Here is a 27596-nt window from a genome sequence, read left to right on the forward strand (position 1 = left end):
CCTTAATGAGCTTAATTTCTTTAACATTAACGAGGTAACCATAGTTAAGCCCCAAAATTCTCTGATCGTGTAAAACCTGTTTGATTATGAACCCTATTATCAGATCAATAATTAAGATAGTTGCGAATACAAAAGGAATAGGTTCGTCAAGTTCGACGATAGTGGGGGCATAACGCTCTACGGACGAACCTCTTGTGACTTCGACGTGACCCTTTGCTATTGTATCACCACCTAACACAAGCCACACGGCAGTTCGACCATTAAACCTCTTAGAAACTCTACCATAGGATCCGAATCAGATCCCATAATCCAAATCTCAACGATGTGCAAATTGAAAGCAGTATAGCTATTCGAAAGCTTATAAGAAACTTTACAAAAGATTCAGCAGAGCGGAGACTTAAAGAAGAGTACTTCGATGAGCGACAAAGCCAGCTCAAATACTCGTGGACACAATTTCAAAAAATGATGCCTGGTAATGAATATTATACAAGGGCCAAGGCACTCACAGACCTTGTGAAAACCTCGAGCCCAAGGCACAGCCTAGGACTAGCGGGAAAGTTCTTTCAGAGGACCCAAAGGTCACCTCACTAAAACGAAGGCAAGACGGCTCGACGATCTAGAGGACTAACCGCCCTGGTGGAAAGGAAGTGTCATTAGGCGACATTTAAATGATTTATTGAAAGAGATTGCGGCTGACCATCATATCCTCATTGATTTGGATCCAAACATTGTTACAGATGGACATACTAGCGATCGATTCCAGGTCGTTCCAGATTCCAGAACAGAACATTTTACCTTTCTAAGCAAAGAACAACTAGAAGGACAGGAAGTTAAAGCTTATACGAAATTTTTAAGAAATTCATCCACATGCCAGAATTACTCCAGGGCAGAGCTCAAAGATGGTTCATAATGAACGATGAGGAGTGGCCCACATGGAAGGAGTTTAGAAAAAAAGTTTGAATATGTTAGTATTGCCAGCTTGGATGGGATTTCCTCGCCGAATTTGGTACAACAATTAACAATTAACAGGCCACCAAGTCACGATCCCGAGAAGACAAAGATGGAGCGGATGCCTGGAGGATAGGCTGTCCATAGCTATAACAAGATCCTCGGAGGATAGAGAGAGCGAGAGGAACAAAAGGTTCATTGAGGAGGAGCTAGTAGCGTTTACAAACCAAAAGGGTTGTTCGAACATAACGCAGCATAGGATCACGATGAAGGACAACATCCCTATAAAGCAAATATACTATCCAAAAAATCTCAAAATACAGGGGGAGATCAATTAAAAAGTAGAAGAGGAGCTGCTGGATGCATCGAGCATTCAAATAGCGCTTACAGCTCACCCATCGTCATGGTAAAGAAAAAGACGGGCCAATGGAGAATGTGCGGGACTTCCGACAAATAAACGCACAATCAAAATAAAGGATGCGTACCCGACCCTATGTCCCAGACTTCGCAGGGGTCGCAAAACCATTAAACGATCTCCATCGGAGGGGAACAAAGTGGGAATGGACGGCGAGAAATCAAGAGGCATTTGAGAAACTAAAGTCGCGGGTAGCAGAGAATCCAGTGGTATGTCCGGATTTCTCGAAGAAATTTTTACTGCAAACAGACGCCAGCGACTACGGCGTGGGTGCAGTTCTGATGCAGGACACTGATGAGGGCGAGAAAGTGGTCGCTTACGCCAGTCGAACGCTATGGGCGATATAATATGGGCGGTACGGCAGATGAGGCCATACCTGGAGGGGTACCGTGACCACGGATGTTCGACGTGATCACGGATCATATGGCGCTGAAGTGGCTTAATAATATAGAGAGCCCACTTCGAAGGATCGCGAGATGAGCCTTCGAGTTGCAACAGTATGATTATGTTATCAGGTACAGAAAAAGTAAGCTGAACGTAATCCCAGATGCTCTCTTCCGCCAGCCGAAAATAAAAAAGTTGAGGAGTGCACAGCAAGCGAAGACATGGAGTGTGTATGGATAGCCGCACTAAAGAGGAGAAAAGGAGAAAACCCACAGAAGTGGGTTATTATTAAACGAGAATATTATTAAAAAAAATAATATTCGTACCCTCACAGTACGTAGAATAGGCAGGCCTGGTTTACCGACATTTTCCACATAGAGCCGGATGCGAAGAAGTAGTATCGTGGATGCTGTGTGTGCTGATAGATATGAGGCAGAAGGTGCTAAAGGAGAACCTCGACGAACCGACAGCGGGACATCTAGGCGGAAGAAAAACAATTGCGAAAATAGTAGGAAGGTACTTCTGGCCAGGGATGCAAATGGACATAAGGAAGTATGTCAGAAAGTGCGATCCCGCAAAAAAAACAACAACAAAAAAAGCCCGCCGATAGAAATGCGGCGGGAATTGGAGAAGTTAACAGCGAGAACAAAGGTGCGAAGGATTAAAGGCAGGAAGCGAGATTTGCAAAGATTTACGGGCGCCTCAGGCACTATATAAGGAGGGCCCCTGGAGCAAATAGGGTCCGAGTCTTCTAGGGAAGCTGGAAGAGTTGAGTGAAAGACCCCCGTGGGTAAGTCTGAAATTCAAGCGGGAAAGTTTCCTTGGAGGAATTAGGAGTATAAGCTGAAGGACCACCCGTGGGTAAGTCCGACAGTCTCAAGTGCGAGATTTAAAGCGAGTGCGCAAGGATCTGCGAGCAATAGCTCAAGGACCCCCTGTCCGACGGAGGTAAGCGAATAGGCGAAGGAGTAGAAATCAAGGAGCAAGCGTGAAAAGGTTCAAGGATACGCGGTGGAGCTGAAGCCTAAGGGTAAATCGAGTCGGGTTGAGTTATTCCCGGACGCGACAGGTATCCTGGTGTCATAGCGATAGCATACAGGGACACCCCGGTAAAGTCAATAGAATCCTGATCTAGACGCTGGGCGTAAGCACAGCATATCACCTGGAGTTAAAGGAGACGCGACGCCAAAAACCTCTGGTCTGCCATAGATCCTGCGGAGAGAAGGCACGCAGATGTTTAGAGGCGAGTGGCGAACGCAACCGGGTGCGTGTCCTGTGAGGTAGGTAGGCCCTTCGACCCCTGATCCGGCCGCCAGGAACCGAGAAGCGCATCCTGCTCGGCGTATGCCTGGGAGGTGAGCCTATCGATCTGCTAACTCGGATTAGGTGCCGGCCACGGCGAAAGGGCATTCCCAGTAAGCGAAGGATTCCAAAGGTCAATGGCACCCGCAAAGAAGAAGCAGCGACAACCCACAACTGGATCAGCTATAGGGGCAGCGACAGGATCTGCGACACAAGCAGCAACAGGAGCAGCGACAGGATCAGTGTTAGGAGCAGCGGCGACAACGGGACCAGCAAGAGGAGCAGCTCTAGCGACAAGGGCAGTGGAGACGACAAGAGAGCAGCGGCGACAGGAGAGCAGCGACGATAACAGCGACAGCACAGGCCCCGCATCTAGAGCCAAACGGAGGGAACCGTGTCCCCAATCGGCACCAGGCACCATGACCATACGTCCTGCTGGGCGCATGCTTTGGGAGGGCGTGTGTATTGGCATCAACCCGGAGCGTTGATCGGGGATCGACGGGAGGACGAGACGAGCAGCCGGTGAGATGCACCCTTTTGTAACTTTATCGAAATAAAGGGGACATTTATAAAACGAAGCAAACGTGTGTTATCTCTGGGCTCGGGCAATCACGTCGAATATATAAATTCGGGGGAACGAACCCCCAAACTCTGTGAGCTGTGCCGAAAATCTCGAAGCCGAAAATCTCGAAAGGAAGCAGATTTTAAAACACCTTGAGCGTAAGGCAACCAGTCAAGTAACAATGCGGAAAGATACTTCTACCGCGCCACGTCAATCCATCTCATGACGAGTGGTCAGCAGTGTTCACAGGTTAACATAATCTCTAGATTACAAGCTGACTAGCTAACACACTGGGACTCCAATTGCAGCCATCTTATCATCGCTGGCCTGGAAGGGACATAAGATCACGAAAAAGCGCAGTGTTGACCTTATCATCATTAACCACTGATTTCCAAATCGGAATCGGAATCGAAAGAATGACCTGACCGGAGCAAGACGGAAATGGGTATATCGACTCGGCTGTAACATGTCTCTGGTACCGCAGGAATTGCGAGGTAAGTGCCAGTATTTCCTTCCCCATCACAACGGCTACAACGACGACGACGCCTGGATGGCGAAAGCTGAAGGATCTGAAGCTGGACGTTCCACCACCAGCCAAGTCGAATAAGTTTCCCACGCGGACTCTGGGCGACTTTGTGGAGGCTGACATGGAGAAGAAGATTGGTCGCAGGCGCAACGATTACACGGATACCGAAAAGCAAGTCATAACAGATGTGATATCAAGACAAGAACCAAACGCGATTGTGGTACAATCGAAAGTGTCCTACGAGACTTCGGAATGCGCCACGAGTGAGGCATACTCAATGAAAACGTATCAGAGTATCACTAGCCTAGCCACCTCACCGGCGAATAGCAGCTACTCGCTGTACAGCAACGGATATGTGTTGACCACTCCCGAGAGTGTCCAAGACAATGCTCGCAGCCAGAGTATCCACAATCTCAGCTATCTCACCACCCAGCAGCAGCCGTATGCTCCGGCTCCGGCCAACGGATTGCAGCACATGCGGCACAGCTTCAGCAGCGAAAGCGATAGTCGCAATCGCCTCGATCTAGATCAGGCCTTGGAGGCACTCCAGCGACAGCAACTGCACATGCACACAAAGAGTCCCAGCAGTCCCCAGGGTGTCTATATCATCCACTACGGTCACCACCAGGAGGCATCGGATAGGAATTGAGTGAACGATGCTGCAGATGGTGATGATAATGCGTTGAGCGTAGAGAATACGTGCCTCTAGTTATAGTTGATCCGTAATCTTTGTTTGTGTAGTTAATTTTTCCTCCTCTGTTTGTATAACGCATATGCCAACTCTAAACATTCAAATAGTAATTATCCACGTACTTAGCTTTTATTTTTTGTGTGTCCAACAAGCATGAAAATTGATTTGTTATCATTTGCTCCTAGCATTTATTGATTTTGTGTTGAATTTTTTAATTTGCATACATTCTTGTCCTTTAACTCTCTGATATTACCCACCCGAGAGACTATTGTATTCTATTGTATTGTATTGATAACTCCTAAGATTCCAATGATTTTTCCACGTACAACGATTAATATTTATTGTTATCCGCTTAACTACTTTCCACACTTCTTAAAACCAGCCACCTACTATCTACTTTCTACTATCTACGTACTTTAAGCTTTGCCTTTGCATATACTTTACATTTTTGCTAAACGATGAAACTCAATAAAGTTGTTTATGTTAAAGCCAAACTGAAATAGTAGCTGTAATCTGATTAGCCAATAATTATACGATTATATGATATATCTATAGATAAAGTACCACATCAGTGAGTCCTGAATGGAAACAGCTCCATCACTAAGCTGAGAATTGTATTCTCTTCTAAGCAGAGAAAATTTAACATGAATGGATGATGAGAGCCTTCCTCAATCCCTTCTATCCCTTCCTCTAGCCTGTCAAGAAAGACCCTGTCGGATTCTGCGACGCTAGCTTGCATATATGTCTTGTCAGGGTCTGATTGTCTTTATGTGACCCATAAAGACTCAGACAATACCGAAGCTGGAAATATCTGGAGCTGAGTTACTAGCATGACTGATAGCTGAAGTTACTGATCTTGGAACATATAAAGTAGAATATCATTGTTGGTGGGAATCGTCGGTTACCCACTCCTGGATTCAAGACGAACCTGCTCGATCTCATATCCATACAAGAGCTCACCAAGGCAATGAAATAGCGTTACGTTCCTACTGCCTTTAATCCAGCTGATCTACTATCAAAACATTATCTTCCCACTGAGCTATTGAACTCCCAGCTGTGATCCCAGGGCTCTTCATTTTTTCGTGGTTTCAAGGATGATTGGCCCATCGCTTTTGTGGCCGAAAAGGCAACCATCGAACTTCACGCCAGTACCTTATTGGCTACGGCTCTACCCCGGGATATCGCCGCATTGTCAAAGTTTGCCAACTCGTTTCCCACCCTACAGAGTGTTTTCCTACCTTTACAAATTTTTTCTGCTCTTGGAGGAACACATTTTACTGGCGACTGAAAATACATAAATGGAAAAAAAATGGCACAAATGTTCATTTTATTTTTTTTTTTGGCTCCAAAGGTACTTAGCTTACGTTACCGATTAGGTAAACAAAGAGATGCCATCTGATAAACAGCATCATATCAGCTGTACCAGGTATAGGTATGCACTGGAAAACTGCATTTAACTATCACGGCGTACTGTCTAACTGGCGTAGATTTCCGCCCTGGATTTTAATGTTTTTTTCAATCGAACCATCCGAGCAGGAAGACCTATCCAAGTGAGTTCCTTGCCCGTGCATGTGGGTGTCATCACTCCCTTAGGTTAAACTTGTTTTTTGTGTTATTTTTCTGTTTTACCCAGATTAATACGCCATCTATATATTCGCCACCAATCCTGCGGAATTTAAATCTCGGAGAGATATCTGGGACCTCCACGTGGATCATCCATCGGCCCGGCATCGCATGCCCTAAGCCGGCCCGGCGAACCACTAGTGTCCCATCGAGGGATCGGCTACGTGTTTTAAGTGTCTATTGAGCCAAGCAGAGAAAGCCGAAGCTTTGTAAAATAAGTTGTTAAATTCTAAATCTAAGTTCTGTGTTTTGTTTATTTCTCCCCCGTTCGCATACGCTTTGCTGGTATTTGTAGCGCATGCGCTTTGGGTAGCTTTTTTGTAGAGCTGCTGCACACTAGCAAATCTTGCATTTGTCTGCGTTCCCCGCCTCGCCTCTTGCCATCTTGTTCTGAGTTCATATTGCTAAGCTTTGATGACTTGTATTTTTGACACTGATTTAAGCGGCTGCGAGTTGGGTTAAAATTGAATTTAAATTAAATTAAAATTGATTTATATTGGCGTTACTCTCAGTTGGCTACGGACGTGCACGTTGACATCCAGATGGAGGTGGCCAAGCGTTCTTTGAGAGTTGCTGCTCACTCTACGCTTTTGAATGCTACCAGTGCTGCTGGGATTTCAACCGCTCCATACAGGCCTGCTCCCTCATTGCCTCCGTTGCCAATGCCAACATTTTGCGGCGGCTATGCCGAGTGGCCGGACTCTGCACCCCATTTAGGACAACCATTGACAGTCACCCGCACTTGACCAAGATGGAGAAGCTCAGGTGGCTCATTTCCTACCTTCGGGACTCGGCCCTGGAGACTGTGAGGGCGCTTGAAAGTACCGACGCTAACTATGATGTTGCCCTTGACCTTTTGCGCAACCGTTTCAGCAACCAGTTAATCTTCCAGGCTCACATCAACGAAATCCTACAGCTACGGGTGGTTGAGCCGGGATCCGTTGCTACTCTTCGGGAGTTATCCGACCGATTCAATGGACATATGCGGGCCCTCAATAGTTCCGGGACGTCGGCCGAAATTCAAGGGTGCCTCCTCATCCAGATCATCTTCCAAAGCTACAAAGGCCAAATGGAAAGACTCTCTGGCAGGAAGCACTGATGACAGCCTGTCAACTTGGGAATCTATGGCTCGGTTCTTGCAACAAAGGTGCCGTACCCTGGAGATGGTGGATTTGGCCTAAGCTCCGCATTTGTCAGCGAATCAAGCGTAGGCCGTTTAACAACCGATCCTGCATGCTCCTGAATGCTCCACCTGCTTCGTGTGCCCTGTGCGGCATCCTCGCACACGCTGTTCCTTCTTGCCCGAGGTTCCTCGCCTTGTCAGTTGAAGAACGATACGATGAGGTCCGACGTCTTGCCCTCTGCTTTATGTGCCTCAAGTCTGAACACTTAGCCCGCGGATGCTCATCCTCCCACTGCCCAATTTGCAATCGCCGACATCATGCGCTATTGCATCCTTGCGAGCAGTCATCTAGAGCCACTTCCGTTCCCGCTTCCGGTTTGGATCCGGTCAATGAAGCTGGGGTTGCGATCTCTCAAGCTCCTCCTGCTAACACTCTTGTTGCCCAGGATCGCTGCGCTGAAGTAGTGTTCTTGCCCACCGCCAACATTCTCGTCCGTGGCAGATCAGGAGCCTTTCTTTCGTGTGGAGCGCTTATAATTAGACCCAATAATTTAAAATTTCCAATTATGGTACCAATAGCTCATAGTTCTGGTCAGTACTTCTGCCAGCAAGATCCCAAGTTATTCGGAAAATTGAACTTAATTTAAAAGAGTGTATTAATTCCAAATCTGCAAATTCAGCATGGTATTTACGTTGCAAATACCATAGCAACATCCAATAATGCCTTCATAAGACTATTAAACACAACAAATACCGACCAAGTAGTGAGTACTACGATGTAGTCAACGCAATTTCAGACAATAGAAAAAAATTCGTACTATCGCAACTTTCAAAAAACTTCCATCCACGATATATAGCGATATATTTGGATTGGAAACCGAATCAATAACCACAAATAATTTTTATAAACAGAAATTCGGCGCGGAAAATCAAGAACAGGAATTGCCTATGCAATCTTTACGTATACGACGTCATAAACAATGATGAAGTACATAACGTAGTGAACTTGCAGATAATAGATATTGTTAGATAATAGATGTTGGTAATGTTATGTTTATTTTAACAAGGCAGAAAAATTACTGCAAGATATGATGTTAGCTATTTATACTACTAATACTAATGGAGTTATTGAACTAGATCAATTTTTCCAAAGGCTTGAAATGCAAGCCGGTATTATAAAATCAGCCAACTCAAAGTGGCACCGTGGGAAAATATCTTTGAACATACTTCAATAGATAATTTTAAATCAATGGGCAATAAAATCTGGAAACATTAAAAGTAGCGCTACTCAACCCGGTTACCCAAATAACAAATTTAAAAGAAAAAGAAGCAATTTTGTCTACGTTTCATGATGATCCAATTCAAGGAGGTCATACTGGCATATCAAAAACTTTGGCCTAAGTAAAAAGACACTATTACTGGAAAAGCATGTCTAAAGATATAACTGAGTACGTAAGAAAATGTAAAAAATGCCAGAAAGCTAAAATAATTAAACACACAAAGACCCCTTTAACAATTACAGACACACCCATAAATGCTTTCGACAGAGTGATAGTGGACACTATTGGTTCACTGCCAAAATCAGAAAATGGCAATGAGTATGCAGTCACATTAATATGTGATTTAACTAAGTATTTAGTTGCCATACCTGTTCCAAATAAAAATGCTAATACTGTCGCTAAAGCAATATTTAAATCTTTTATCCTGAAGTACGGTCCAATGAAGACGTTCATTACGGAGATGGTAACAGAATAAAAGAATTCAATTATAGACGATGTGTGCAAATATTAGAAAATTGAAAATATTACATCCACAGTGCACCACCCCTAGGCAGTTGGAACAATAGAAAGAAGTCATAGAACTTTCAATGAGTACATACGATCTTACATATCGGTTGATAAAACTGATTGGGACGTATGGCTTCAATATTTTGTATTTTGTTTCAACACGACCCCTTCTATACTTATTGTCCATATGAGCTAGTATTCGGTAAAACAAGTAATTTACCGAAACATTTTAATAGCATAGATAGTGTAGAAGCTTTATATTATATAGACGACTATGCTAAGGAGAGCAAGTCTAGATTAGAAGTAGCCTATAAAAGAGCTAGAGTTATGTTAGAAGCAAATAAGAATAGAAATATACTACTATACGATCATAAATAAGGGATATAGATATATCAGTAGGAGACCAAGTTTTTATTAAAAAACGAGACAGGTCATAAATTATGAAATTTTGTACATAAGATATGTTGGTCAAAATATAACATGGGTGGAAAGTCTCAACCCTCTATCTTAAAAAACAACGAATTTATGGCATTTACGATCAATCAGTTATATGGCAGCTATAGGATATAGTCGACCGATCCGGGCCGTTCCGACTTATGTACTACCTGCAATGAAAAGAAGGATGTGTGCAAAGTTTCAACTCGATAGCTCTAAAACTGAGAGACTGGTTTGCGTAGAAACCGACAGACAGACGGACATGCTCATATCGACCTAAATATACAGGTCCGTATATAGTAACGGAAATAGGAGATAGAGATAACATAGTAATAACAAATAATAAACATAAGAAACAACCAGTTCATATGGATAGATTAAAAATCTTTACTTCATAAATTGCACTTCGTATGGCCATACAAAGACACACATATAAAGATAAAAAAATAAACATATTCTTTTAATAATTTCATTTTCTTTGATTCTAATAACATAATACAAAAAAAAAAATAAAAAAAAGATGTATTAACTAGTAATTTTTATTATAAAAATAACTTCATTACATTATATTATTTTTCAAAAGGAGGGAGATGTAGTATGCACATATATTGAATACCCACTGTACCGAAAGCCTCCACTTGAGAGCGCACAGCAATATATATAAGTACATTCCTTTATACATAAGTATATAGGTACATAGCCGTCTCTCTGCCGCCGCCTGCGCGCAGCGCAGCTACGAGACTTAGCCTAGAGCCTTAGACTTAAAGAATATTGTAAAAGAACAGAGACACTTCGATCGTTGAAGCGGCATCATTGCTGCTCCAATCAAATAAACCAGAAAACCAAAATATTAAGAAATACAAAATAAAACTCAAATTATTTCAGATCAAAGCATAAATAAATAAATAAAACATATTTCATATTCTTTCAAAACATATTCTTTTAAACATATTCTTTTAATAGCTCAATTTTCTTTGATTCTAATAACACAATACAAAAACTAAATAATAAAAAAAATGGGATGTATTAACTAGAAATTTTTATTATAAAAACACCTTCATTATATTACGTTATTTTTCAAAAGGAGGGAGATGTAGTATGCACATATATTGAATACCCACTGTACCGAAAGTACTTAAAGGGTACGCACTGTAACACTTTATTGCAGTGTTTACATATTTTAAAGTCCCGAACACAAACTCCAAGTGGCCGAAATATGAACCGATCGCTATGGCTTAGCCACCACTCAGGAAGTGCTAGCATCGGCATAAATACGAACGAACGATCAGCATATGCATACCACCTCGCGCCTCCACTGGAGAGTGCATAGCAATATATATAAGTTCATTCCTTTATACATAAGCATATATACATAATGTCTCCCTGCCGCCGCCTGCGAGCAGCGCAGCTGCGAGACTTAGCCTTAGTTAAACTTAAAGAATATTGTAAAAGAACAGAGACACTTCGATCGTTGGAACGGCACCATTGCTGCTCCAATCAAATAAACCAGAAAACCAAAATATTAAGAAATGCAAAATAAAACTCAAATTATTTCAGATCAAAGCGATAAGAGCAAAAGTGCAAGAATGCAAAGAAGAATGCGTTTCTATGAGTTTCTTTGTTAGAGCAAAGAATCAGTAAAACAAAAATTTGTTGTTTTATTAAAAAAAAATAATAATTTAATTGCCTTCACATATACATATGTATATCCCTAAATTATGGAAAAGCCCAAAATTCTGTTTCCAGCCCACCAGCGCTGGGAGATCGATCTTTCGTCGAGGGATATGCACGTGAGTTTGTTTTTCTACATTTTATTACATTTTTTTTGCAACGGAAAATACATGAAAGCTATTATTCGTTGTTGTAAATTTAAATCTCACACAAAACCACATTTTGCGGAATAGAAAGATGATACAAATTAAAGAACGGTCATTAAATAGTAAGCTTATCTTTTGTTGTTATACCCTTGCAGAGGGTATTATAATTTTGGTCAAAAGTGTGCAACGCAGTAAAGGAGACATCTCCGACCCAATAAAGTATCCTGAGTCGATATGAGCATGTCCGTCTGTCTGTCTGTCTGTTTCTACGCAAACTAGTCTCTCAGTTTTAAAGCTATCGAGTTGAAACTTTGCACACATCCTTCTTTCCTTTGCAGGCAGTATATAAGTCGGAACGGCCGGGATCGGTTGACTATATCCTATAGCTGCCATATAACTGATTGATTGGAAATGCCATAACTTTCGTTGCTTTTCAAGTTAGAAGGATGGGATTTTCAATGGATGCCTCTTTGGGCGAAATAATTCGATATGCCAAATTTCATAAGGATCGGCCGACTATATACGATCCGTTACATATTTAATACTATAAGATGCGTGGTGCCACCTAGCGGACTGCGACTCAACTGCAAGGGTATATAAACTTCGGCTCCGCCCGAAGTTAGCTTTCCTTTCTTGTTTTGTTTTAAATTTAGCAAAAAATTATTTATACAATGGGAACAATTTTCGAATAAATTTTGTCTAATTTAATGTTATAATAAATAAAATTTATGATTATAGTAATAGAACCTCTTTTGATATGAAAATAAAGACATAAAAGTTAATAGCTGGTGAAAAAAAATGGTTTAAAATTGTTTAGTTAGTTAAAAAAAAAAAAAATTGTGTACTATTTTTTCTTAAATGAATAACGCCGATTAAAAAAAGGTGAGAAGTTCATAACTCCAAAAACCCTAGTCAAAAAATAGAAACAAGTATTAAGGAAAACAAGAATTCCTCAAATTTCCTCTTCCTTCACTTCATAGCGAACGGTCGTGATTATTTTTTGCGCTTGCGATAAATTCTATTTTTGCCAAACGCGGGTTTGAAACCTTAATTTAAACACTTTGTTTTCATTACTAATATTGTGTCTTAATATTAAAGTTATACCCGTATCGCTTCGCGCTTGTGCAGTGCCATATTTGGGTGAGCATTTAATAAAATTAAAAAGTCGCAATCCAAATATAGCTCTGCTTCTTTTTTTACTCTCTGCCTTTTTCATTTTTGCAGTTAATTCTGCTCTTATCTTTTTGCGCGCATTTCGTTACACTTGCGCTCTCCCGTAGCTCTCTCTTTACTAACACTCTCCTCTACCTACTCTTTTACTAACCTTAGTTGGTACAGTGGTTTGAAGGCTTATTTGTTTAAAATAAAAAACAAAAAAATAATAGAATATTTAAAAATTATAAATTAAATTTTGCTAATTTGCTAATTAATTTTTTAAAATGGAATATAATGTCTGCTCTTTAAAATCGTGCAATAAGCCGATATCTGCGTCCCAGGCCAGCATCTATTGTTGGCTATGCGAAAGTGTCTCACATGCCAAATGTGCTGGCCTTACTGCATCTGTCTCAGATGCCATATCCCGCCGTGTTGGCCTCCATTATTGCTGCAGTGGGTGCCGAGCTGTCCAAGATGAAATGAGATCATTCATGCGACAGACCAAGAGTGGGTTTAAAGATTTGATCAATTCAATTCAATAGCCTTCAGCTGTTGAATGAATCTCCTAAGCGGAAAAAATCTGCTACTAGGGAAGTTGCAGCTCCAGTCGCTCATTTCCCTTGCTACTCCAAGAGCAGGGACGGTAAATGAAAAGTTAGCACCCGAATTTACCGTAGCAGAGCAAAATTTGTCTGCTTTGTCCTCCATGGCATCACTCCAAGTGATTCCCAGGAATACCCTTGAATTAACCCCCATAGCTTCCACTAGAAATGGTAACCCGCCGCCCGGACCCCCGGAACGGACTGATGCCGCGGTATTACCGACCGTGGCACCAAAACCATTACAGGTAATACCACCTGTTAGACAAATATTTGTCTCACGGCTAGCCCCCGATACCTCGGAGATTGATATCTCGGCTTATATCAAAGCCAAAACCAAGGCCGTTATTAGAGTGGAAGACATTAGGAAATTTAAATACTCCTACTCGAGGCGCATGTCATCCTTCATGATAAGTGTGCCAGTGCCGATGTTTGTGACAATATGTTCGCCTGGCTTCTGGCCAGAGGACATATTTGTACAAGAGCATCAGCCGAGTAAGGTAAAGAAAAAAAACTCGAAGCCTGCTGGAGTCAAGCTCCCAACATCTGTCCAATCCGACTCTTCAAAAAACTAACACGTTCTATCAATCTTACCTATCAGAACTGTCGGGGCCTACGTAGCAAGCTCCCTAGACTTTATTCTGATAGTCTTTCCTTTGCGTCCCATATTATAGTCTTTACTGAAACTTGGTTAAAGCCGGAGATCTTTTGCTCCGAAGTTTTTCCAAGTAGGTACACCACTTTTAGACGTGACCGACCTCTGCGAAGAGGAGGAGGAGTCTTAATTTCTATTGACTCCAATTTCGTTTCTGAAGAGGTAAAGTTACCAGAGTTTGGTGATTTCGAATTTATTTGCGTTAAAGTCATATTGTCTGCTCAATCATTGTTTATTACATGTTCTTACATTCCACCATTTTCCGAGCCGCCCACATACTGGCATCACTTGTCGGCTATACAGGCTGTTACCAATCTTATGTCAGATATTGACCTTCTGATAGTTCTTGGCGACTTTAATTTACCAGAACTCAATTGGTCAATTACTGAAAATGTAACTTTCTTATCACTTTCCACCCATCACGATTTCACGGCGGGCATCTTTGACTTGTCCCTAGGCCAGATCAACCATGTTAGAAATTCGTTAGGTCGGCTTCTTGACTTATGTTTTGTATCTGATCCAGATAGTACCACACTTTCCAGAGCGTTGCCCCTCTCAACCCCTGAAGATCCATACCACCCAACGCTTGAAGTTTCAATTGAAACCAATTCTGGTGTCAATCAGAAGACTTCCTGCGTATCAAAGAAGATTCGTTGTTTTCGTAAGGCTGATTTTCGTAAACTTAATTTATTAATTGATACTTTTGACTGGTCCGATATTCTGGCATGCACTGATATAAATATCATCCTAGATAAATTTTATTTGACATTAAATTCATTTTTTGACTTAAGCGTGCCGTGGAAATATCCGTCCGCTACAAATAATCCACCTTGGTTTACAAGGTCCCTAACTAAATTAAAAACATATAAAGACAGGCTTTTAAATAAATATAAAAGAACCTGTAGCAGCATAGATTTCTCAAGATACTTAATAGCTCGGCTAAATTTCTCCGTGCATAACGCCGAATGTTATAAAAATTATATTCGCCGCTGTCGGATTCAGTTCACTCAGGATCCAAAGCAGTTTTATAACTTTGTAAACACGAAGCGTAAACATGTATCTTTTCCCTCCCTACTTACGTATCAAAATTTATCAGCGACTTCGGATCAGGCCATTGCGGATTTATTCGCAAAATTTTTCCAAACAACTTATTTACCTCCTAACACTTCAGATCAGCCATACGCTTACAACATTCAACCAACTAATAGTATATTTGTTCCATTTCTTTCTGAAAACAATATACTATTGGATCTTCAAAAGGTAAAACCAGTTTATTCGCCAGGCCCCGACGGAGTACCAGCCTGTGTGCTAAAATACTGTGCTAGGGCTCTGTGCAAACCTCTTCAAAAACTATTTAACTTATCTTTAGAATCTTCGATTTTCCCCTTTAAATGGAAGGAATCTTTCATAATTCCTCTGCACAGAAAGGGGAAAAAATCCGATGCTGCCAACTACAGAGGCATCTCAAAATTGTCAGCGATTCCAAAGTTATTCGAAAAATTAATAACTCCTCATTTGCAACACCTATGCTCATCAATAATTCCTCCATGTCAGCATGGTTTCATTAAGCGTCGCTCAACCACCACTAATTTATTGGAGTTGACATCCTTTGTTTTAGATGGCTTCCAAAAGGGACTTCAAACTGATGTTATTTACACAGACTTTAGTAAAGCATTTGATTCAGTTAATCACTCACTCTTGTTGAGTAAACTAAATCTTTTGGGATTCTCAACCGACCTCATTACGTGGATCTCCAGCTATTTAAATGGAAGAACACAGAGAGTCTTATTTAAAAATCAATACTCCCGCTTAGTCCGTGCCACATCTGGTGTCCCTCAAGGAAGCCATCTTGGCCCATTACTATTCACTCTTTTTATAAATGACTTGCCCCCATCCATAACGAACGCGCTGGTACTAATGTACGCAGACGATGTTAAGCTTTGTCTCCAATATAAGTTCCCGTCTGCCCAAAACAGACTCCAGTCGGATCTTGACAATTTCCAAAAATGGTGTTTAGCTAATGACTTAGTACTTAACGGATCAAAATGCAAACTTATGTCTTTTTATCGTACTAGTCCTCACCAGGCTTCGTACAATCTCTCTGGGATTGCCTTAGAAAAATTAACTCAGGTTAATGATCTTGGGGTCCTCTTAGACATAAAACTTAAATTTTCCGACCATATTTCTTCAATGGTTAATAAGGCTAAAGGTGTTGTCGGTTTTATTAAAAGATGGGCAAAGGAATTTAACGACCCTTACATTACTAAAAGCTTATTTATATCCTTGGTCCGCCCGATACTGGAGTACGGTTCATGTGTCTGGTGTCCCCAATACGGTGTTCATCAAGACCGCATAGAATCCGTACAAAAAAACTTCTTATTATTTGCTCTTAGGGGACTTAACTGGGACGCAAATCTTCACCTACCTTCGTATAATAGTAGACTCCTACTAATAAACTTACCCTCCTTAAAAAACCGTAGAACAATGCTGGGTGTCGTTTTCCTACAGAACCTTATTAATGGTGATGTAGATAGCCAGCACTTACTAACACGCTTACAGTTTAACGTTCCGAACAGAAGGACCAGAAACTTTAGTCCTTTATTCTTAAGCCATTGTAGATCGACATATGCACAGCATGATCCCATTAGGATTTTATGTTCGAACTACAATGGTCTGTATAATATTATTTCTCTTTCCTCCCAGTCAAATTTGAAAACCTCCATTTTAAATTACTTACAAGAACATACTAATTCTTCCTCGTTTTCTTTATAATCCTTCTATTTAAACTTATATACTATACTCATTATACTAACTCGAATTTATTCCCGCGATTCGAGCCGTACGTTATGCGGCAGGCGCCCCTCGGTCGGTTGGGCGGGAGGTGGGCTGTACGTATGCAGTGGGAACCGCGCGAAAAAAAGAAGCCGAAGTTGATATACCCTTGCAGTTGAGTCGCAGTCCGCTACGCATCTTATATTATTAGATATATAGCGGATCGTATATAGTCGGCCGATCCTTATGAAATTTGGCATATTGAATTATTTGGCCCAAAGAGTAATCTTTACCAAGTCCCATCTTTCTAACTTAATAAACACCAAAGTTATGCCAATTCCGATCGTTCTATGACAGCTATAGGATATAGTCGGCCGATCCTTATGAAATATTGTACTTAAGATATTTTGGTCAAATATAACATGTGTGGAAAGTCCCAACCCTCTAACTTAAAAAACACCAAAGTTATGGCATTTCCGATCAATCAGTTATATGGCAGCTATAGGATATAGTCGACCGATCCGGGCCGTTCCGACTTATATACTACCTGCAAGGAAAAAAAGGATGTGTGCGAAGTTTCGACTCGATAGCTCTAAAACTGAGAGACTAGTGTGCCTAGAAACAGAAGGAGATGTCTCCTTCACTGCGCTGCACACTTTTGACCAAAATTATAATACCCTCTTCAAGGGTATTGTTGGGACTTGTGCCAGCATCAAATATCATAATTATTTCTATTAAAGTCTCTCAGTGTAACTAGCCGCAGTGGTCCACTAATTGTCCGTTATCAGCTGTTCCATATTCTTTGATTCTCCCAGATTCGCATGCGCTTTGTTGTTCTTTTGTAACGCATGCACTTTGGGAGCTTTGATGGAGCTTCTGCGCAAGCTCTTAGGTTTCATGCACTTGTTATTCGGCATTGTTTTGGATCGGCCGCGGAATTTGTTTTGGGGTTAAATTGACCCATAATAAATTGAATTATAAAATTGAACCTTGTCTATTAATTCGGCCGCTTTTTTTTTTAAATGCGTTAGGAATATATTGACCAAATTTAAATTTATTTTCCAAAAATTGCCTGCCAGGTTCAATGCCACTATTCTTCTACGTTTTGAATAGGAATTTAAATTTTCTTTTTGAAATTACCTTATTAAATTAATGCTAAGCCGCCTTAAAAACGACATGATAAAAACATTAGATATTATATTTCTAATGTCATCTAATAAAATAATATTTGTCGGGTCAAGCAGCCGGCATAATGTTTGGCCAGCAAATAACACAGGCCGACGATTTCCAACTTTTTTTTTCCTCCACGCATAATTTTTCCTGCTCCATAACCTTTAGGCTCCCCTGAACCAAAGTCCAGAACAAACATAGGTTATATCACCCACAGTTTCTGCGGTACACCTAAGAGAAGAAATTGGTCAAAGTTTACTATATATTGAACACGCCTAGGCATGCAGGTCGTCACCTCGTGGACTTCCGTCCACAGTGATTATGTAGGCCGTGTAATGAAGATGACCATTATTGTTTCCAGAACATATCATTTTTGAAATGTATGTGTACCAAGTAAAATTAAAAAAGGGTTTCTAGCAGTTACCATATCTTTGAAATACTCATCCAAAGAGGGAATCTCAGATTTTCTACATTATTTTTTGGTCTTCTATGATTTTTTCCCAAACATCAAGCAGTCATGCGCTAGCGTTTGTCTCACGTTGAGCCGCCCTCCCGCATCAATTTTCTAATTCGGTCATCAACCCTACTAAGTCACATATGTACATATATCATTTATAAAATCACCAAAACAATTAAATAAATTGTATACATATTTATAAATCGAACTCTGCTTGTTTTATTAAAACCAATATTAAGAACAAAAAAACATGAAAGAAAAGCTAACTTCGGGCGGAGCCGAAGTTGATATACCCTTGCAGTTAAGTTTGTGCCATTTCCGATCGTTCAGTCATATGGCGGCTATAGGATATAGTCGGCCGATCTCAGAAATCTGATGATCTGATGAAATTTGGCAGGACAAATAAGATTGCCCAAAATGGAATCCGTAGAAAGTCCCATCCTTCTAGCTTAAAAGACCCCAAAGTAATGTCAATTATAAACTACCTGCAAACAAACGAAAGACGTGTGCAAAGTTTTAACTGGATTGCTCTAAAACTGAGAAACTAGTTTGCGTAGAAACCGACAGACAGACGGACACACGGACATGCACATATTGACTCAGGAGGTGCTCCTGATCAAGAATATATATACTTTATAGGGTCGGAGATGTCTCCTTCACTGCGTTGCACACTTTTGACCAAAATTATAATACCCTCTGCAAGGATATAATAAAGCGCCGGAAAACGCTCCGTCGAAGTGCAGTTGTCCTTTTTGAGGATCTTCAACGACTCAACGATGCGGCGAGGGAGGCACGATTCATCCTAGATCAGGAGATTATGCGGCGCTCCAGTTTGTTGTCGGCGAGTTCGACGCTGATCTACGCATCTTCTACCACCAATTTCGATGTGTCGGTTGGCAGAACTTTTTGGATCTGGCCTTGGATCTGGGCACCTATCTCGGCATTGCAATTCGTCAAGCTGCCGTGCTTGTGGGCGCAGGCATCATAGTTTGCTGCATTTTGGTGGCAATTCGTCAGCTCAAGGCCAACAACCCTCTCCTGAGGTTTCCGCATCTAGCGACGCTGTTTCTCGGTCAGCGTCCGCTCCCGTTAATTCTATTGTCGCCAAGGATCGTTTTGGTGATGTGGTGCTGCTAGCCACTGCCAATATTTTGGTCAGGAACCGCTCCGGAGTTCTACTGCAATGTTCTCATGGCTGCTGAGCGATCGGGTCTGATCTGCTCATAGGGGCCTTTAGATGAGCGGCTCGATAAACTTCTTCGACAGTTCTGGGAAGTAGAAACCTGCACTGATCCGATAGTGAAGGCGTCAAAGGAGGAACTGGGTTGCGAGGGTCTCTTTGTTAAGAATTTCGTGCTGTTAGAAGGTGGTGCCCATACAGTCAGGTTGCCAATTAAACATAACTCCGGTTTATTGGGTTATTCGTACTCACAGGCTCTACGTCGTTTCCAGTCATTGGAGAGCAAATTGTCTAATTAGCCCGAACTGCGCGCTCAGTATTCTGCCTTTATAAAGGAGTATCTTAACCTAGGTCATAAGTCCCTGGTTCTGCCGGAGTTGCATCGAGATTGCAAATATTTTCTGCCACATCACTGCGTGCTAAAGAAGGACAGCACCACGACGAAACTTAGAGTAGTGTTCGACGTTTCCGCTTTTACCACCTCCGGTTATTCTCTGAAAGACATAAAATTGGCTGGGCCGGTCATCCAACCTAAGCTTTTTCACATCCTGCTGAGGTTGCGTTCGCATCCGCTAGCGCTGACTGGCGACATTTGTCGTTGCCACTTACGACTGGAGCACTCGTGTAGATTCATGGATTTTGTGATGCCAGCATTGAAGGCTACGGAGCAAGTGACTTGGAAACTATGGTCGCCAGGGGCTGAGAGCCGCCTTCTATGCACGAAGTCTCGAGTACCGGCTCTTAAGACGTTAACTGTGCCGAAGTTAGAGATAGCTGGAGCTGAGTTGTTGGCGAGAATGATGACAGAGGTTCACAGTCTAGGCGCTTACAAAGGGAAGTATTTTTGTCGGTGCGACTCTTCAGCCGGAAGAGGATGTTTAGGAGGTTTATCCCTTCCCTTTCTCCCCACTTTGGCGGCTTGTGGGAAGCTGCTGTTAAGACCGCCAAGTATCATTTTTACATGGTCGTGGGCTCGGTTGTACTAAAGGCTGACGATTTGCAGACGCTGGTGTACAATATTGCTGCAGTGATTAATTCAAGGCCATTAGTCCCTCTCTCTGAAAACCCTGCTGATCTGGATGTCCTGACTCCTAATCATTTTATTCACGGAGGGACTCCTTCTAATTTCAGTAAGCCAGTCCTGACAAAACTCAACATAAATCGGCTAGATGCTTGGAAACGCGTCGTCTTTCTTCGGCAGTGTTTTTGGTCCAGATGGAAAGAAAAGTATTAACCCTGTTGCAGCATCCCTGGGCAAGGTATAGTAGTAAATGACATCGTGCTGGTGAAGGCGAAAACTTGCCTCCAAAGAAGTGGCCCCTGGAGAGGGTGACGGAAATGGTCGTCGAAGATGGACGGCGGACGGCGTCCGGAGCTACAAGGCGGGCAGTCAACAAATTGTGCCTGCTGCCCCTTAATGATGCTGTTGAAAGCCCATCTTCTATCTTTGGCCGGCAATTATTACTACTAGTGATCACGTAGTGATCAGACTTCATGGACTCTATACTAAACATTACTTTATTATCCAGCTCTAGCTCGTTAGCTGTGGGGGTGGTGGTGTCTTGCTCCATAGAATACAACACAAACAAGACAAAAAAGTTGAGCGTCGTCCTGCTTACCGAGTTTAAGAAAGAGATAAGCTTACTGAAATCGCTCAGATTTATTCCATCCTCCAGCTCGCTTGCTCAATTTGGGCGCATCATCAAGGGTTTTAAACAAATGCACGCGCTTTTTTCGCGCTAAGCCTCGCCTACTGGAGCATGTCATGGCTGATCTTCCTTCCGAACGAGAGAGCTGAAGAATTCCAAAGCTTTGATGTAACAGGTTTGGAATTTTGCGGACCGTTTTTCTACAAAGCAGAGTCTCGGAACAAGGGCCCTCTCAAATGTTACGTACACGTATTCATCTGCTTCAGTACGAAGGCAATCCATTTGAAGCTAGTCAAGTACCTTTCCATAGCTTCGTTTCTGAGCGCGCGCCAACGGTTTATTTGCACGCGACGTTAACCCAGACAGATATGGCCAACGTTTTTATTGGTACGCTACGTAAGCCCAAACAGACATGGTCAGATATTAACCAATTTTCTGGGTGCGAATAATTCTCTGCATGAATTTAGCCTGTCAGAAACTATCGAGTGGCGGTTTATTCTTTGCTGGGTAAAAACGGCGAAACACCACCTACATCGGGCAGTTTGTCCCGCAATTCTTGGCATCGAGGAAATAAGGACTTTGTTATGCTGCTTAGCCTCAATCATTAATTCTAGACCCCTTAACTCCGTCTCATTTTCTAAATGGCGGCCCGCCCTCAATGTTCATCGAACCGGACCTTACTGCCCTAAACTTCAACCGTCTGAATAGGTGGCAGAGTGTCCTTCTTGCACACCCCTGGCCCTGCAGTTTCTGGTGGTGACATAGTCCTGGTGAAGGATAAGAATAAAGTGAAGTGGCCACTGGCCAGGATACTTGAGCTGGTTCCTACGCGTGATTTAGTATGCAAACCGTGTAGCCATACTGAAGACAGCGGTCGGAACGGTTGTCAAGGTTGTGTCTGCTACCCCTCAAGGATTTTGTTGAAGGTCCAGCCTTCAACAGGGGGGAGGATGTTGGGCCAAGCAGTTGGAATGTTGGGCCAAAGGCGAAGCTTTTTAAAGTAATTTATAAATTCTGGAACGGCGGAGCAGCGGCGGGCTTATGAGCAGGTTCTATTTTTGTTTGTTTCTCCCCCCGTTCGCATGTGCTTTGTATTTGTGTTGAGCGATCGGAGTTTTGATAGCGACCGAATTAAAGACGAGATTCAATAGTTTATATTTAATTTATTGAGCTAATTCCGCACAATAAAACAAATAGCGGACCGTCAATAACAACTCCCAAAAGACAACAAGAAGAAGAACCGCTTTGGCGCAGAAGCTCTTCCAAAGCTCCCAAAAGCGCATGCGCCACAAAATAACAACAAAGTGCATGCGAATCTGGGAGACAAAAGAGAAGATTAAATGCCGCTGCAGATAAACAAATTATCAATATTCTAATTAGCCTATCTGGTGGCTGCTTAGCCCAACAATTTGTATATTTGTATTTGTAGCGCATGCGCTTTTGGGAGCTTTTTTTGTAAAGCTGCTGCACACTAACTCATCTTGTATTTGTGTGCGTTCCCCCTCCACGCCTCTTGCCCACAAAATGGTAAACAAATACATTGTTCTGCCATTCTATTGCTAATCTTTCTTTTACTTGTATGTTTGGCATTGATTTGACTGGCTGCGGTTTTAGGGACCCCAAACAAAAATATTGAAAATCTGAACCAAAACTCGTTTACTAATTCGGCCGCATAACAGCGTTACAATGCTTTTATAAAAAAAAAACTTTTCTGAGATGGCGCTTTGAGTTTTAGAGACTGAGATCCACATGTGTATACACACGGACAAGGTTATATATCGATATGTTGATGATGATATAGAATATATGTTGGCACCTAGTGCCAAGAGCTAATAGTCCAGCTCCAATAGACTGCGACAAAAACCGAAATCAGCAATCTCAGCGGTAAGAATGACCTACTGACCGTAGCAAGCAAATTAGCCAGCTCAGCAGAAACCCAATACCAAGCGATCTGAGTCAGCAAACCTAGAACTAGTAGCTAGCACGTACTTTCTTTAACATTGACCTTATTGAGCGTACTTTCATTAACATTGACCTGCTAACCATAGTTAAGCCACAAAATATATTATTCTCTGATATTATAAAACATCTTCTGGTCCATAATAAAAATAGTTTCGAATACAGAGTGAATTGGTCCTTCGTCAAAGGAATCACCTACTTGCAATCATATCCGAGTGTTGCTCCCGACAGAATGACCGCCGGAGAAACCATAACCGAACCACTACCACCACCATATACCTGAGGCTAACCAACCAGGACCTCAATTCTCTCACATCAACCTCTGCCTGACCACAGCAAGCGACTGTTCATACCGAGCAGACCCTTGAATAAGCCAGCATAACATTAGTCAGCCCATAAGAAACTTTTCAAAAAATTCCGCAGAGTGGAAACCCAAGGAAGGGTACTTTGATGAGAGACCTTTCTGAGCATAGAAGAAAGACGGAGTTAAACACAGGCCGTTTTCCGCTTTAACGTTCGCAATGCCACCAGTCGGAATTCCAAAGTTTGACAGAAGAAGTTTTCGCGGAATTCATCCACAATCAAGACTATAGCGACGAAGTAAAATTCCGGCATTTGGTTAATCATCTAATAGGTAAAGCCAAAAACCTAAACTTAACATCGATTGGCGGTCAGGGCAGTTACCAGGACGCCTGCCAACAGCTAAAAAATGAACGGCTGTTGATTAAGTCAACGATCCAAGAGCTTTTTATACACCCCAGAACTACCAGCCCAGCTAAATAATAACAGCTAAATTCTGGATCATGGCTATATTGATTTGCCTGTTGATAACAAGCAAGTCAGCACTGCAGCGACGGATGGGCCAGCGCTGCTGTGTTTAGAAAAACGGAAAGGGAGAAATGCGTCAAGCACAGACGGCATGCGGGGGCAGCAGCGGGGGCAAGAGGAACTCGCACGGCGTCGCGCACGAAAGAAGGTGGAGGAGGAATCACCGTGGAACGTAACGGTCCCGGCCGGGCCTCCGCGGCCGCGCTCGAAGGTCATAGGAAACAGCGGGGACGGCGGGGAACGAAGCGTCCGGCGACTGCGCAGCTGTGTTTACAAAATGCACAAAAACACAGAAATGCATTTGGAATGTCCAGGGGGGGATCGCGGGGTATCGGGACGAAGTCCGATGACCGGCACAAAAATAATGCGGATCGGAGGCCCAAGCGGGGCAATCGGGGGAGGAACAATAAAGAAAGCACGCCAATAGAAAGACGGCGGGATTGGAGAAAGCTAACGGAGAAAGTGAATGAGCGGAGGATTAACGGCAGGAAGTAGATTTGCAAGGATTCACGGGCGCCTCTGGCACTATATAAGGAGGGCCCCTGGAGCGAATCGGGGCCGAGTCTTCTAGGGAAGCTGGGAGAGTGAGTGAAAGACCCGCCGTGGGTAAGTCTGCCATTCAAGTTGGAAAGTTTCCTTGGAAGAGTTAGGAGTACAGGCTGAAGGACCCCCCGTGGGTAAGTCCGACAGTCCTAAGTGCGGGCTATTAAAGCGAGTGAGCGAGGATCTACGAAAAATAGCTTAAGGACCCCCTGTGGGTAAGTCCGGCGGCGGTACGCGAATCGAGCAAGGAGCAAGGGGAAAAGGATCAAGGATCCGCGGCAAAGCTAAGGCCCAAGGGTAAAAGAGTCGGGTGGAGTAATTCCCGGACACGACAGGTATCCTGGTGTAGTGGCGGCAACGATGGATCAGCCTGGCGTACTCCTTGTCTGCTCCTGACCGTTCGATCCAGGTGTGATCCTGTAACGCGAGGGATAGCCAACCCGGGAACTCAAGCCCAATAGTGAAACCAGGCAGGGACACCCCGGGAAGTCAAGAGAATCCTGATCCAGGCGCTGGAGCGTATGCACAGCGTATCACCTGGAGTCAAAGGAGACGCGACGCCCAAACCTCTGGCCTACCATAGATCCTGCGGGGCGTAGGCACGCAGGTGTTTGGAGGCGAGTGGCGAACGCGACCGGGGGCGTGTCCTGTACGGTAGGAAGGCCCTTCGTGCCCTGATCCGGCCGCTAAGCAGCGAGGAGCATATCCTGCCCGGCGTATGCCTGGGAGGTGAGCCACGAAAGGGCAAATCCAGGCAAGCCAAGGGTTCCGAGGTCCACGGCACCCTAAACGGAGAAACATCAACGACGAGGGAGCAGCGGCAACAGTAGAGCAGCGACGACGAGGGAGCAGCGGCAACAGTAAAGCAGCGACGACGAGGGAGCAGCGGCAACAGTAGAGCAGCGACGACGAGGGAGCAGCAGCGACGGACAGGCAGCGGCAGCAGAAGACAACAAGCAGCAACACAGGCCCCGCAGCCAGAGTCCGGAGTCCGAACGAAGGGAGCCGAGAGCCGTTTCGGCGCTAGGCACCAAGACCGCACGACCTGCCGGGAGCAAGCTTTGGGAGGGCGTGCGTATTGGCACCAACCCGGAGCGAGGATCGACGGGAGGGCGAGCGGTCGGTCGGCTGAGCCAGACAGCCGGTGAGATTCTCTTTATTTCTTTGTAAATTAATTACAATAAAGGGGATTTATTTGAAAAGGAGCAATACCGTGTTATTTCTGGGCTCGGGCAATCACGTCGAATCTATAAATTCGGTGGAACGTACCCTCAACCTCTGTGAGCTAACCGCGGCGTTTGTTGCGAGCAAAACATAGCAAAAACAGTTCGTTACAATATATAGTCTGTAAAATCCACATGTTCAAACAGACGAACATGGGTGAATCGACTTGGCTGTTGATGTTGATCAATAATGTATACTTTATATGGTCGGAGATGATTCATTCTCACCGTTACATACATTCGCTTAAATACAATATACCCTGAAACTCTATGAATACCTGGTACAACAATCCAGTATGGAAGCAGATTTATAATTATTTCGTTTACCCCAAAATCCAAAATTTTTTAATTTGAGTTGGTATACATACATTTCATAAATGATATGCACTATGTGCAAAAAAGCTGGTCAAATGAATAACATCGCCTACATAATTCAATATATTTTAAATTTGGATGAATTTCTTCTCTTAGATGTATCGCTAATGGGACCTGGGATAATGGGTGATGGGACCTTTGTTGACTTTGGAATTTGGTTCAAACGAGTCTAAAGGTTATGGAGCAGCTGAAATTATGCGGAAATGCGCATAGTTTCAATAAACATAATTGTAAAAATTATTAAATAAAACAACGCGACAGTGACAATAACAAAGTGGCAATGCTTTAAACAAATAAAAAAGTTTCTCGCGTCGGTTGTGGTGTTTCTTCGTGGAACTTGAAAAAAAAGGAAACCAACATCTTCAATTCCGCGTCGCGAGACAACTCTTTACATTTATCTAGAAACTGCAACTGGAAGGATTTATCTTCGACATGCATTAATTGAGCAAGGGCAATGTGTTGTGAGGAACAGAATATACAGCATCTATTGATACCGGAGTTCCGAGAGGTAATGGCCAATAAGACAGGATATACAAGATCATCGTGCCAATGCTCAAAACTTCCTCTCTTTATCTTAAAGTGGACGGTCGTGTTTTTTTGTGCGCACTGCGTTTTCATAAAATTTGCAATAAGCTTTCCATAAACAATCAGTGTTTACTCCTTAAAAAAAAAAAAAAACAAAAAAAAAATAAACAAATTGGAATTTTAGATCCGTATCGCTTGGCGTGTGCAGTGATATATTTTGAGGTAAAATAATAATTTCATTAATTTTCCTTCCAAACATAGCCCTGCTCTGCTTCTTCATCTCTTACTTACTTACTTACATCTCTTATTTTACTAACGCGCACTAACTTCTCTCTTTAATCTCCCCCTTTCGTTTCCCTGGTACAATGGCTCAAGGTTCCTCAATAATACAAACAAATAATATTAATAAATTAATTATTTAACTTTTAATAACTATGGAATTTAAACTTGTCTGTGCGCTGAAGTCTTGTAATAAGACAATCTCCTCTTCCCAGCCTACCATCCACTGCTGCCTTTATGAAAACGTTTTACACGCTAAGTGTGCCAGGTTCACGGCCTCAGTTTCGGATGCTATTTCACGAAGGTCTGGTCTCCACTTTTGCTGTGACGGTTGTCGTGCTGTTCAGGACGAAATGAGATCGTTCATGAGGCAGACTAAAAGTGGATTCAAGGAGTTGATTAGCGGTTTTCGTAAAATTAATGACCAACTCTGTGCGCTTGATCACAGTTAAGTAGTCTTTAACTACTAAGAAGAAAGAAATCCTCTTTTAGTGATGTGCTTGTGGCGAATAATCTTCAGCCTGCTCAGCCGACTACTTTACAGCCGCTTACATCTCTGGCCACCCCCAAAACAATTGCAGGTGATCCCACCATCGAACACATTTTTGTTTCCC

At 42.8% G+C, this 27596-nt stretch overlaps 1 protein-coding gene across 1 annotated transcript; it reads left to right on the top strand.

Moving 5' to 3' along the window:
• The first annotated feature begins 2174 nt into the window (after window positions 1–2174).
• On the top strand, window positions 2175–4786 carry LOC6505436. Its single transcript, XM_044718045.1, has 2 exons — window positions 2175–2299; window positions 4096–4786. The coding sequence occupies exons 1-2, from the start codon at window positions 2175–2177 to the stop codon at window positions 4784–4786; spliced, it is 816 nt and encodes a 271-aa protein (XP_044573980.1).
• The last annotated feature ends 22810 nt before the right edge of the window (window positions 4787–27596 follow it).

The sequence above is a fragment of the Drosophila ananassae genome (assembly GCF_017639315.1).
Source record: "Drosophila ananassae strain 14024-0371.13 chromosome Y unlocalized genomic scaffold, ASM1763931v2 tig00000092, whole genome shotgun sequence".
Taxonomy (NCBI): Eukaryota; Metazoa; Arthropoda; class Insecta; order Diptera; family Drosophilidae; genus Drosophila; species Drosophila ananassae.